This window comes from Poeciliopsis prolifica, unplaced genomic scaffold, assembly GCF_027474105.1.
Source record: "Poeciliopsis prolifica strain line A6 unplaced genomic scaffold, Auburn_PproV2 SCAFFOLD001, whole genome shotgun sequence".
Taxonomy (NCBI): Eukaryota; Metazoa; Chordata; class Actinopteri; order Cyprinodontiformes; family Poeciliidae; genus Poeciliopsis; species Poeciliopsis prolifica.
Genome location: NW_026562376.1, coordinates 3,548,067 through 3,562,353, shown reverse-complemented (window position 1 = coordinate 3,562,353; position 14,287 = coordinate 3,548,067). Strand labels below are relative to the sequence as shown.

At 35.1% G+C, this 14,287-nt stretch overlaps 1 protein-coding gene across 7 annotated transcripts in view; it reads left to right on the top strand.

Annotated features, from left to right (window-relative positions):
• The window catches only part of zc3h18 (zinc finger CCCH-type containing 18), a 36,426-nt gene extending 30,028 nt beyond the window's left edge, over positions 1–6,398 (top strand). For 5 of the 7 annotated variants that reach the window (XM_055041937.1, XM_055042028.1, XM_055042264.1 and 2 more), the window contains 3 exons: positions 990–1,089; positions 2,154–2,250; positions 5,877–6,398. In XM_055041937.1, coding sequence (XP_054897912.1) covers positions 990–1,089; positions 2,154–2,250; positions 5,877–6,096 — 417 coding nt within the window. In that variant the 3' untranslated portion in view covers positions 6,097–6,398. The remainder of the gene's footprint in view (positions 1–989; positions 1,090–2,153; positions 2,251–5,876) is intronic. The other 2 variants (XM_055042347.1, XM_055042180.1) reach the window with 1 other exon arrangement.
• Positions 6,399–14,287: the final 7,889 nt, after the last annotated feature.

The window sequence follows — 14,287 nt, the reverse complement described above, 5'->3', positions numbered from 1 at the left end:
TTTAAAAAATACTGAAGCTTTTCTTTCCAAACAGTGCCTGTGACGCAGCAAAAACACAGTAGCAACACGGTAGCACAGCACTAACGGCTGATTAAAAAAACATACCGGTAAAAGTCATTCTGACGCAGCAAAAACAAAAAAAAGTTACGTTAAACTTGCGTCTTCCTCGACACACCTGTCTCACTCTTACCTTTTCCGCTCCAGCGCCCCTGGCAGCCGTTAGAAAAAAATGCATAAATTAGCCGCATCATTGCATAAGCCGCAGGGTTGAAAGTGTGCGACAAAAGTCGCGGCATATAGTCCGTAAATTACGGCAATTCTTTTTATTTGCGCACTTTCATCTACCGTGGTTCAGTGAGATACTTAGAAGATCTTTTCAAAGTGAGTTGCAGACTCCCAGCAGGAAGCAGATTTGCTAATCCAGAAAAATTTTGTCGAGCTTTCAGTTTATAAACATCCTCTGTCGTAATGGCTCGTCTGCAGCCGAGGTCGTTACGCTGCAGACATACGTTTGTGGAAGTCACCATGTAAACAGTCTTGTCGTGTCCTAACGAGACGCAGCAAGTGACAAGAACTCTTAAAGTAAATTAATTTAAAGGAAAAAACTGTTCCCCTGAAAAAACCTGAATGTCTGGAAACTGCAGGAAGTTTGGGGTCTTAAAAGCTTCTTTGAATTTACTCCAAAAGAATTGTTGACATTTCTGGAAGAGAGTAAATCTGATGAGCTTCTGCGTTGGTGTGCTGAAGTTTAGAAATCAGAAGAAGAAACTAAAATATTATAAAGACACTTGATGTTAATTAAATGTTGGATTTAATTAGGGATTTATTAAATTAGAAATTTAAAGATTTTTAATTTATTAAATTCAATTTGGTGGGGGGTCCCTGAACATTCCAGCGTTTTATTTTTCTGTCCTATAAAAACTTTAGGCCATGTTTGGTTTCGGCTGCTCACCAGTCATAAGTCTGACGAATTTATGTTTGTTTTCCAGCAGCAGGGAGACCGAGGCGGCAGGAAGCGCTACCTTCCTTCAGACAAGGACCGGCCCGGCTCTCCTGCCAGCAAGAGGATGGCTATGTCGCCAGACAGAGGTCAGGGTTCATTCTCCTTCTGCACCGGATGACACATAAAACATTTTCACAACTCTGAGCTCAGAGCAGTCAGGCCACCGAAGATGTAGAGATGCAAATCTTTCAGTGTCTGGCAACTCCATGGTATAAAAAGTCACGGTTTGATTCAGAAATATTTTTTTACTCATATAGTTTAGAGATTTTGTTTAAATGATGTAACTGACAAGATAGAGCAAACAGAGAAAATAAATTCTGTTAGGATCTCAAATGAACCAGAATGTTTGATTTATCCTGATGTGTAAAGAAATTTAATTCACTGAGGGTTGAAGAAGAACCAATCAGGTTCCGATCTGCTGTTATTTTTATTGGAAGGTTGTTTGAAAAAGGAAGTAGTTTAAAGTCTAAGTAAAAATGTTGAATTAGCATGATTATCTCTAACAATGAATCAACACATGGATCTTTTGTCTTCATCTGATTCTGTTAAACTCCCAGAAATGTATTTACTGAAAATAATATTTACTGAATTGGGAAAAAAATTTTGAATCTCAGTGTTTATCTGAGCAGCAGATTTTGATCTCGGCACATCCTTAAAAAGTCTTAAAAACCATGTGTTTAAAACTAGGGTCTTAAAATGTCTTAAATTATTTTATTATTATTTTTTTTGCCCTTAAATATGTTAATTACAGGTCTTAAATTTTTTCTAGTTAATCTTGCTTTCTGTGATTTTATTTTTTTCTTGTGGGACTTTTCTGCCAGCCAAAAGTTTGATACGTTACATTCTCCCACTTGAGGTGGTTGCTATTGCTAATTAGCTGCTAATTATCAATGCTAACTAGTTAGCTTATGACTACCTAATACAAAAAAAAGAGATTGCAGGTTTTCTTCTGTTTTAATTTTTAAAATGCCTCTCAGATGCAGAGAAACTCATCACTACACTCGGATTCTAGCCGCAGATTTCTGACCTCATTTGGTGAATTAGTTGTTTCTGGTCCTAAAGGTCATAGAAATTATTAAATGTTCTTTGAAAAGAGACTCAAAACAGCTTGGTTTGCATGACTGAGTCGATCTTTGATCTTGTCTTTCAGGACGAGATAAAAGGAACCTCGGTCGACCTCAGATGTCCCCACAGATGGAGCGACCCAGAGGTCAGGGGCCACGACCGGGCCCCCTACAGGGCGACAGGTCGGTGCTGTTTGTCAGTCAGCTGGAATTTCTTCTCTTCCCAATTAGAGTTGCCATCTAAACAAAAACGCAGCAGGAATTTACATAAGAGTGTTTCTTTAGCACAAATGAGGAACACCCTGTGAAAAGTGGAAGCACAGAGACATCTAACCATCGCTCAAAAATACACACCAGCAGAATGCCCCAACATTAAAAAGATCCTTTTTTTATCAATTGATTCCTTTCATCGCCGGAGAGCTGAGAGGAAAACGGTTTCATAAACAGGAAATAATCAGAGTGAGAAAAAAACAACAATATTTTAGTGATTTGTGTGTTCGTCTGACATTTTTCAGATTGCATAATGAGGATTCTCAGACCTGAGAATCGTAATTTCTCCAGGTTGCATTGGATCTACTGAAGTTAAAGACTGCCATGCTCATCTGCTGCATGAGTGGCTGCAGCATTAAATCTCTGCAGTTTAACACTGAGTTAAACTCTGCAGTCTCTTTGAATTAATGCAGATTTTGTCATCCTTTTAGTTTCTGCATCAAGTTGGAGTTGCTCTGTTTTGTTCTTATTTTTTTGGTTGCTTGGTTTTCTTCTCTAAATACTCTAAAATTATTCATTATTAACCTTTTTGATAATTGCAACACATTTTCTACAAACATGGAAAAAATATTAATTTTAGGGCTTAAAAAGTCATAAATATCTCCAGATTCTCCAAACTTGGTCTTAAATCACATCTAGCCATTCTTAGCTTTATTTTTTTATTACTTATTTTTTAAATGTTTTGATAAATGTGCTAGTGGCATTAATTTCATCTAAAATGTTGTAGCTTCTCAGTCTGAGCGCAAGGAGAGGCTTTGAGTACAAGCATTAAAAGTTTTAAGAAGAAAAACATAAAGTCCTGCTTTCAAAATAAAAATGTAAGCAAAAATATTAAAAGTTGAGAACAAAAGACATGAAATCCAGCTTTCAGACTGAAGTATTTGCTCATGGATTAAGGCAGGAAAATACCCCCATACACCTGTAGTTTATCTTTAGCTAGTGGTGAGACATCAGAACAATGACGATGATAAGCAGGCGCTAAACTTCCCACAACTGACTAAAAATAAACTCAAAAAGATTAAAACTAGGACAAGCTAATGCTAATATTAGCAACATTTTCTCAAATATTTTAACTATGTAAGAGTATTCAAAATGAGAAAATACAAAAAAACAGAAAATATTAAAAAGTGTAGAAGAAAACTTTTTAGTGATATTTCTTGCTCTAAAAGAAAATCCGTTGTCAGAAATGTCAGGATACATTTTTAAGGAAAAATACTGAAAATACACAAACTATTTAAAGGTTGAGTTATAGTAAAGTTGTTAAATATATACAGGGTGAAAACCAAATTGTAAACACCAAAAAATATGTATACATTTGAATTCAACACATTGACAAAGATTAAAAATACTTAATTTAATCTGCAAAAGACATGTTAAATACCAATAAATATACATTTAACATATTAAATGTCTTTAAAACTAATACGTTTACTCAGTACATAAAAAGGTTACATTTTATTATTTATTTGTTTTGGTTAATTTTTTCACCTTTCCTTTCATCACGCAATGACTAAAACAAAAAGAGAAAAAGAAACAAATAATTAAAGTCTAACTTCCTGTCAGTGGGAAGAACACAAAGGAAAAACATGTTAATGGAAGAAGAAGCTGATTATTATTATTCTATGTATTTTTAATCCATAGTTCATTGTAAAAATCAAAATAGCTGAATGTTTCCTGTGTATTTCTGAAACATACCGAGTTCACCATTAAAAAGTCATGCATGAATATATATATTTTTAAATTCAGGTAAACTATATAAATATTTCTTCCTTTCCATGTTCTGAAGTTTCCAATTTACTTCAATTCAGATGTTACAGTTTGATCCCAGTGTTTGGCTCCCGTTTCCTCTTATTGGTATTTACTGTGTCAATCGCGTCAGTATCGTCTCATATCACAAAGTGATCAGAATAATTTTCCTGCCCATTAAATCAAGATCGTCCTGATTTGCTTCATGACTGCAACACGAACCGACTCGTTTCGTATCGACTCCCAGCGACTGTGGGGCGATAAGAGGAGACGACTTTAATCAGTCCATCATCACTCTGTCACATAATGTCTGTGTGGTTTTCTGCTTCAGACACAACTCCTTTGTCTTAGTTCTGTTTTTATTTTCCACATCAAATAGTGAATCTACCGTAAGGAGATGATCCTGGTTGTGAGAATTTGTCATGACGTTTTCTTCTGGGAAGACTGAGATATGAAATTAACATAAATAAGATATGAAATCCAAATTTTGCACGTTTGTATTTCCGTTTAAGACTAAAAACAGCTCAAGCCTTTAAAACAAAACAAAAACACCCAGCCGGTTTTTATCAACTGCAAAATGAGCCGTTTCAGAAACCTTCAAAATGTCGAGTCGTACAGGGCACGCTGCCGTTACCTAGCAACCCCAGCAGAGGTCCACCTGTCACCTAGCAACCCCAGCAGCGTTCTGCCCGTCACCTAGCAACTCAGTTGAACATTTGGTTTTCTCACTGTATGCTCTGTACAATGGCTGCTGGAAAAGACAAAGTGTTTATTGGTTGACTTACCATCCAGAAACCACTTCACTGCATTCGTATTGATTGTTCAGGAGGCTCTACTAATGCTTTTCAAAGATGACATTTGTTTTTATCTCTTCAATAACATTTGAAACAGACAATATTTTAACAAAGTCCTCAGAGATCTCAAGATATGGAGAGCATTAAGTATAAATCTATTATTAGAGCAAAGTAGTCTAATTGTTGTAGAAAAGGAATCTGCAACTCGTTCTTGAATTCAATATAAATAATCAGTGCTTTGCACATTTTATTTTAAAAAATTGGAGGGGAGTCCATTCTTGTTTTTCTTTTTGATTTGGTAACGATGGTTGGGCTGTGATCGCTGGTTTTAGCAAAGAAAACAGAAATATTGTTCAAGGAAAAATGCTTAGTTTTGTCTCTAAATAAAACAATGCAAAATCTTTTTTTTTTTGGTCTATAAAAATATCAGTTTAATTGCAAATTCTCTCCCTTTATGAATTGTGGACTGAAAGGCCCAACAGAATCATTCAGTGGGCCGCAAATTTAGTTAATTTTAAAGAAAACAAAAATTATGATAAAAATTCTTACTTCAATCTCATAATTCTGACTTTTTTCTCAAAATTGTCTCATGATTTGATCAAATTCAGAATTATAAGAAAGAGGGCCGCAAATGGCCCCTGCGCCACGCTTTGGACATCCCTGGGTGAGACGATAAATCTGCAGTGTGCCAATGTTTTTCAAATTCAAAAATATGTTTTATCGTAAAGGAGAATTAAATGTTGTGACTCATATGAATTGCGGTTTTGTAGATAATGATGGCGGTATCTGATTAATTAATTGTTGGCTGCTGCCCTAAAAATGTAGGACTGATGTAAGAAAAGTTCGATCTGATGTGAAAAGTTGAAACTGGTGATCTTTTGACTTCAGCAGCTTTTTTACTCTTTTGTTTCTCCTTTTTGTTCTGACTCACATCCTCCAACAACCATTTGAGTGAAACTTCACCTCTGACCCCTTTCGCTCTCTCTCTCTGTTTTTCAGAAAACGCCCTTTGTCTCCTCCGCCAAAGTCGTCCGGGAAAGGCCCAGCTGCGCCTTCGAGCAAGCCGCCCGGCCCGGCTCCCGCCCCGAGCGCCGCCGGGTCCGGTCCGGGTCCCGGCAAAGCCAGCAACACGCTGTCGCGCCGAGAGGAGCTGCTGAAGCAGCTAAAGGCCGTGGAGGACGCCATCGCCCGGAAACGGGCGAAGATCCCCACCAAATGAGCGAAGATCCACCTCCAGGCAGGTGGAGTTTTTCCTTTTCCCCACCCGGACCGCCGCCGGTCGGCACGGCGGCCCCAGCAGGACGCAGGCGGGGTCGGAGGTTAGGAACGGCACGTGGACTCGACTTTGCGAGAGCGGAGGAGATGATCGGAAGCATCTTCCTCACCTGGACTCCTCTCCTCTTCATCACCATCGTCCTGTTCCTTCATTTTTTCCCTTCAGTTTTACCTTCACATGTTGTACAGAAGCAGCAGCTTGTCAGATAATTTCCTGTGTATGAATAAAGATCATAAGGATGTGAAGTATTGTTTTTTATTATAATCTACTTTTGGTTTTCTTCTTGGCTCTTAAGTGACGAACCAGTGTTTGATTTTCTTCGTGTCACGCTTTGCGTTGCAGTCCAGCAGGTGAGAAAAGGACGTCAGGAGACGAAACGTCTCGCTTTTGTGACAAAAGACTTCTAAATAAACTATTTTAATAAACAGAAGCTCTCTGGGTGTTTTCTCTGTTCAGTCATTCATGCATTTGTCAGACAAATATTTTTATAAAATGCATAAAAATCCACTTTTTACGCTTTATTTAAATAAGCAGGAGCCACACTACTACTATTCTTAGTATATTTACAAAGTACTTTAAAACAATATTTACAACAAAGTGCAGCTAATAAACATTCATAGCACAAACAATAAAATGCAAAAAATGGAAAAGCAAAAATCTGTATGCATCAAACAAAATAGGTAAACAAAAGTGCAGCATTTCCACAAACATACAAACAGGGCTGTAACTTAGACATGCAAATATTGACATATGAAAATTGCCCCGACAGCCTTTTTGTTGGTAATTTACTTATAAAATGAATAAAATATGGCATTTTATTAATAAATGTACATTTCTGATTATAAAACTTATTTGATAATCCTTTGGGATCCAAAACAGTCAAAATAATTTTCCATCATAAGGAAACTTCTCTCAAAATATGGTGGTCAATAAATCTGCTAATGCTAAGCTAGCCATTAAATCCCTGACTACGCCATTACCCATAATTCATAGCGAAAACGTTTTGTTTTGTTTTGGGGGGGTTTTACTAGCTGTTTTTTTTTTTTTTTTATTGCTGAAAAACAAACAAAAGTTGAACCCGACGTCATGTTTGAACCGGTAAAGACGCCCGTTACCGTTAATCTGTCATTAGTTACCCGGAAGTATAAAACCTGACGGCGGAAGTAGTGGCCTGTAATGGCAGCCTGCCTTCCATCACGGAAACTGGTGGTTAGAAATACATTTGTTTCAACAGTTTGAGTAAACGATCATATGGAAGCTTAAATGGAGGAAATGGTGACTACACTGTTTTTAAACCACGTGTTGCCACAAACATGTTTTATTCTTGTTTTTAAAATAAATTTCATGCTTTATTTTTGCACTTTCTATGCGCAATAATAAACTATAACATTTATATTGATATCGATTACTGGAATCAACAAAATAGTTGGATTTTTGCAGGAAACAGATCAGTAAATCCACTGAAAGATACTAAAACCATAAAAATTCTTGCAGGACTTTATTAATACAGTCTTATTTCCACTTGAATAAATTCATTTTGAGCAATAGCAGCTCAATAATTAAATATAGATATTTATATAGATTTTTTCCACATATATCTGTATATGGAAAACTTTGTGCATTAAAAGTGTAAAAGTGGCTGTCTGCAGAATGTCTGTTATTGTTATATTTGTTTTAATTGTTCAAAAATATTAGTTATTAGTGTTCATTACTATTAATTAGAATTTATCAAAACAACAATAAATCAAAATTCTTAAAATAATTTTTTCATAGTGATAAATTCCCATTCCAGATCAAAATACATTTATTTTTAATCACTTTATGATTCTTTTAAAAGTCTTTTCTATTTTAGATAAGCATATCTGACACCTCATTTATCAACAATCGCATTGTTTAGATAAGACTGTTAACTCTATCTTTATCAAAACAGGTTTACATTGTTAGATAAATCTCAGTTTTGAACTGTTGCTTAAATCTACACAATGTTAGGAGGAATATTTGCACGATTTGATTGAAAAAACTTCTCTGAACCTTGTAGGAACTCAAGCGTTATAAAAAGCAGCTTTTTATAGTGGTACAGTTGCTGTTTGCTGAGATTAAAGTTGCTTCCCCTGTACTCAGAAAAGTCCCCCCTTTGAGTTTGGTGTGAAGAAAATTCCCTGCATTTTCTTGGCATATCTAATAAACTATTATAACATCCCAAAGGTCTGAAAAGTTGTCATATAATGACTTTTGTAAACAGGTTGTGGTTTCTGCTGATTTTCTTCTTAATCTCTAAACAAAAGGCAACTATTGTGCTAAAACAGAGCTCTCTAAATGCAGAACATGTCTCAGCGCTGCGGTGACTACCTGCTGACGGAAAGTCGGAGGTTAAATACAGGCGCAGAAGCAAAAATGAATTACTATTCAGAATATTTTCTGTTTGATTATAATCTCGATTGTGCTGGACAAACCATGAAAACATTTCTAAATATGTTTTTCTGTCATGTTCTATGACCTTTGTCAGTGTTTATATAGTGTTTACTTAGTATAGTATTTATAAAATCAGCCCATGTTTTTTTCTGTAGGCAATAATATGATTTAGGCCAAACCAGTAAAATAAAATTATACCGTTTTAACAGTTCAAAGGAAGTTGGACTGTGATTGTTTAAATTTTCTTTTTAATACCTTTTGCAGTTTTCTGGAGTTTCTGGAGTTTAAGTTTGATGATTTCTTTTGCTGATTTTCCCACAGAAGCTTCAACTTGCTGATGATGTCACACACGCTGTGAAATATTCAGAAAAGTTTTGGACTCCAGCTGCTGTTACATACATCAAAACGCAGGTATTTTGGTCTACTTTTGTTACCTTAACAATCAGGGACTGTCTTACTCACCAGCTTCTCGCCGATTAAAAATCATCTTTAAGTAAATTACTGATCCTCAATAGGTTTGAAAGAGAAAGGATTCAGTGATTTAATTAAAAAAGTGAAATAGTTTTTTTCTAAATCTTTTTTTTCTGTTCATTTTGATAATTACAGGCAACAAAAGCAACACAATTCAGTGTTGTTTTTTTAAATATTAGATGTGAAGATAAAATCGGTTTAATAGTAATAAAGAAAAATTGAGTGGAAGGGAAAAAGTACACAAGCAACAGGTGTAACTGCAGCCATTTTGAGGATTGAGAAGCAACAGTGATATTAATTAACATCAATTTACATTAATTAAGCGAAGTTGTGAGATTTAATTTATTGGTAGAACTTGGTAGCTGTTTGTCCTAGTGAAAGTACCAACATCTCGTTAGATGTCCACAGTGTTTCTGTGTTTGTACTGTACAGTACATTAAGATATTTTTCAGTATTGGTTAAAATCATTTTTTAAATAGTTTAAATTGTTGACTTTTATGTGGACTGAAAAGATTTAAAAATTTATTTGTTGCCTCGTTTTAATTATTGTGATACTGAAGAGAACAATGTTTGCGTAATTCATGAATAATATTAATGAGGTTGATCACTTCCTCTTTTTTTTCCACGCTAGAACTACAACGGCTGAGTGATGTCATTGTTTACAGTGAGGTAATGTCACATGACCCAAAAGTCTGCAGGACATGCACGTTACATTAACTTTCTGTTCTGCTTCTCAGGTGTTTGCATTCAGGAAACTATCCATATTTTCCAGCTAAAGTGCTGGAAAGTAATTTTCCAAGGAAAGTTTTTCTTGTTGGATGACATGAAACACAGAAACAAAACAAAACAAAACAAAAATTTCTCATCATAAAAACTAAATTTGAAGATTAAAAAAACATACTATTGTTTACAATAATAGCAATCCAGACAAGAAACTGCCTGAGTGGCAAAATAAATAAATGAATTTGAATTAATATTCAGCTTTTAAGTTGGTTTGATATTCTGAAACACAGAAGTGTCACAAGCATGTAAAGAAATAGGAAGTTTGGAAGGAGGGGAAACATTTTTCACATCAAAATACTTCTGCAGAAGTGGAAATTATCTTGATAAAATATTGACCCCAAACACTCCAGTAAAGAGGAACATCTTCAGTCTGCTGCAGAAACGCTGGGCTGACAGTAAGTTCAAATAAAGTTTATTAGTTTAGCACATTTCAGCAACAGAGGAAATCATTTTTGGGTATGGAGGTAAACGAAGAACAAACACAAAATCTTACAAAGTATTTTTATTCCACTTTTTAGTATCTTAGTACACTTGAAATAAGGCAATTAACCCGCATGTAACTTTTTAGCAAGATATGAGAGCTTGTTTTGAGTTTTATAAAGATCCTTAATATTGGTTAAAAAGTATGATGGAGTAGTTTTACTAAGACAAAAAAGATAACTGGAATAAACTTGTATAGGAATAAAGCCAAATAAGAAAATAGAGGTGTGATATTCAAACGTTATCCTTGTCACTTTTACTGTCATAATATTTACTTTATTCTCCTAATATTCTGACTTTATTCTTGCCTTTTTATTTATTTTAGTTTTCTACATTCTGTCGTAAAGTAGCATGAGTTCCAATGGCAGATTTTTTTTCATTCATAACTTGACAGGAAAAATAAAAATATCTTGTTACAAGTGAACTAGGACTTTTTAACTACTTCCTAATATTGGTGAAAAGAGCGTAGAGAAGAAGAACAGAGCCACTCTGTAGTAAACAAGTCTGTGTTCCCGATTCAGTCTGCTGTTGCATCACTGCAACATGTGGAGCAGAACTGAAAGTAAAGTCCTAGAAAATCACAATCTTTATCTGGGATTTGTCCTTTAGCTGAAGAATCATATTTTATTCTTCAGCATTGACTCCTTTCAAAAACAGAAACAAAAAACTATTTAAATTTGTAGCTGTTGACTTTTCAGTTATTGAAGATGGTGAGCTGAACTCACATGGTTAGAGATGTAGTATTAAGAGACGTTCAAACCCGACACACAGCTAGCTAACCTGAACCACAGTAGGTTCTGTTGTAAGCTAATAACAGCCGATTCCATGCAAAGACGAACAAATCGAAACCAAGTCCTGCCAAATCTCCCAAATTATGGCAAACATGTCATCAGATGTTAACTAGTATTAAGCTGGGAAAAGCAGCAAATCTTGAACAAATCTTAACAATAATGTATTTTCCAGGCACATTGTGCTGTTTTATAACCAAGTAACTTATATGAACTTCAGCTGTGAGAAAAATGCTATATATCAAACAGAACTTTGACTTTGCATCTGATGTTCTGAAATTGGACCTCTGTCTCTTTAAGAAGCTCCTGCTTCTTAAGGCAGAACTTATTTTGATATATTTAGACATCAACAATAACTTTGACATATTTAGATATTTCACTTTAAAAACAATTTGCTGCCTTCAAATTGGTCTCTGTCTCTTTAAAAAGCTCCTTCCCTTTCCAAGAGTTCCACCTTCATCTCCCTCCATGGGAGAGTTCAAAGGTCAGAGGACCACAAAGCAAGACAAAAATAACAAAAGCTGAAACATTGTTGCTGATAAACCATCCAAGTGAATTATTTAATGTTTTACTTTTATGCAAATTTTGACATATTTCTGTAAATTTGAGTTATATTTTTCCTCGCTCATCCCCACCATTTGGTCACGCCCCTAAACGTCTCTTGGCTCCACCCACTGTGGGAGAAACGTTCTAAATTAGGGGCTTTGCTTTCACTGGGGGATTAGCTTCACTTTAATGTCAAGATTAGAGTTAAATTTGACCCTGAGCTGAAATTCAAGTCAGGCTAAAAGAGAAAGCAGTTGTGTTGATCTGTTCATTATAGTCTAAAAATAGAAGCAGGAAGTTTCCCTGTCAATGAGGCAAAGACAAAGAAAGAAAGAAAGGAAGAAAGAATGAGATAAAGAAAGAAAGAAAGTTATTAATAACTTTCATGTCAAACTACTTTGCTTAAAGGGGTGGGATTATGTACTTTCCAGGCACATAGTGTAACTTTATAACATGATTAAGTAAATATGTCACCTTCAGTGGTTATAAAAATATTTTCTGAATCACAAACACCTTAAAAGAAATTTGACTTTGCATCTGATGATCTGAAATTGGCCTCTGTCTCTTTAAGAAACTCCTGCCTTTTCTCAAACTCCTCCTTCATCCCATTGTAACAACAATGCTCCTCTAGGATGCCATTTTTATAAAGATGCTAAATCTTAAGTATTTTTGTCTAGTTTCTCCTGTAAATATCTTAGAACACTTGAAAAATGAGGCCAAACTAACTTTCAATTAAATTTCAGTTAGATGTAGAATCTTGTTTTAAGTCAATAATTTTTTAATATTGATGATAAATAAAAGTGCTAGTTTCACTGCCCGATTTTTTTACTTATAACATGCAAGAAAACTTCATTTTTTAAAATTCCATGTAGAGTTGAATTGAAAGTCAAGATGGCTCTGAACAAAAATAAATGGTAATATTTTGTGTTTTTTCGGGGTTGGAGCTCAGGATGTTTGGTAACTGCTGCTGCTGCTGCTAGTCTGGAGGGACTGAGTGGAATGGTGGTGCCTGTTCTAAAGTTTTTTGTTTTTTTTTAAGTTTTGGTTCTGATTTAGTTTCCCATAAAACCAAAGACAAACATCTAAACGTGTGCAGAAACTTTTTTTTATGATTTCTGGTGAATACCTGTGAAGGGATTCACCTGAATGCCCCAGAACACTCCTGCTGATAAGAGGACATTCCTCTTACATGATGGATGAAGCGCCGTATCGACTGAATGCCACCTGACTGTCTCGCTCCGTAACTGGATCGGGGATCGTGCTTCTGATCCTGAAACAAAAACAGAATCAGCTTGGCTTCTGATTTGGAAACAAAGCTGCGATGTGCGGCGCGAAGCTCAGTGGGAGTCGCATGAACAGTTTTCTGGAATGCAGTCGGGTCGTTTACGATTGCACACGTGCTTTCTGCAGCTTTTGGCACTTCAATAACTGTTTCACACGCAGATGTGCTCACATTCTGTCGCAAATGCTTCACTGATAACATTATGTAGAACACTGGTGTCCAAAGTGTGGTTCAGGGGCCACAGGTGGCCCTTGGAATAAGTTTGTGTGGCCCTGACTGCAGTTGAAGGATGGTACAAATTGGTCCCTCCTGCATTTGGAGTTGATGCAGGCACCTTTTTGTAATTGTTTTAGAAGATTTTTATATCTTAAATGGAAAATGTACAAAAACAAAGAGTTTCTCTTGTTATTATTTTTATATTTTTCTTTTATTTTTATTTCATAGAAAGTTACATACTCAGCAACTACTTATTCATAAACTTGGTCTAAACTCAACAAAGGTTTTAAAAGAATTTATTTTGTTGTTGCTGGAAATCAACTCAGAACATTTTATAGACCAACCAGGTGGTAAATAATTGGCCAAAAGAGTCAAATAATTGTAAAAAAATTAAGGCAAATGCTACGCTAATGTTGGTTTCGTTCAAATATTGCTTGTTTAATTCATTGATGTAGTTGAATAACATTTTATGCAGAAACAAACTCGGGATACACTGCAAAAACACAAAATCTTACCAAGTATTTTTTGTAGTTTCTAGTGCAAGTGTAAAAAGTACTTTAAAAAGTAAATGTAAATTTAAGTGATTTTTCAATAAGAAACAGGAGCTTGTTTTAAGGTAATAATTTCTTAATATTGATGAAGAACTACTAATTCGACTAGCTGATTCTTTTCACTTATAATAAAACATTTTTTCTTTTTTTAAGTGAAATAATTTGCCTGTGAAGCTGGTACTTCTATATTTATGAATTTCTCACTTGCAAAAACTCCTGTAACTTGCTGTAAAAGTTACTTTTAAGTTAGCTTTGTTGGTTTTGTAAGTGCACAAAAATATTTGCATTAGGAACTAGACAAAAATACTTACTAACAGCATTAGTATTTACCACCATTTTGTGTTTTTATGGTGTAAAGTTGCCAAAAACGAGTCACTGTCACACTGAGTCAGGCTCTCGCTCTGCTGAGGTTTTCTTCCTGTTTTTTTTTATGTAATAAGTGAAATAATCTGCCGGTGAAACTATTATTTTTGATCAACATTCAATAATTATTTACGTAAACCAAGCCTGTACATCTTTCTGAACAGTTACTTTTAAGTAATTTTTTTTCTTATTTTAAGCGTATTAAGATTTTCACCAGAAATTACTGAAAATATTTGGAGAGA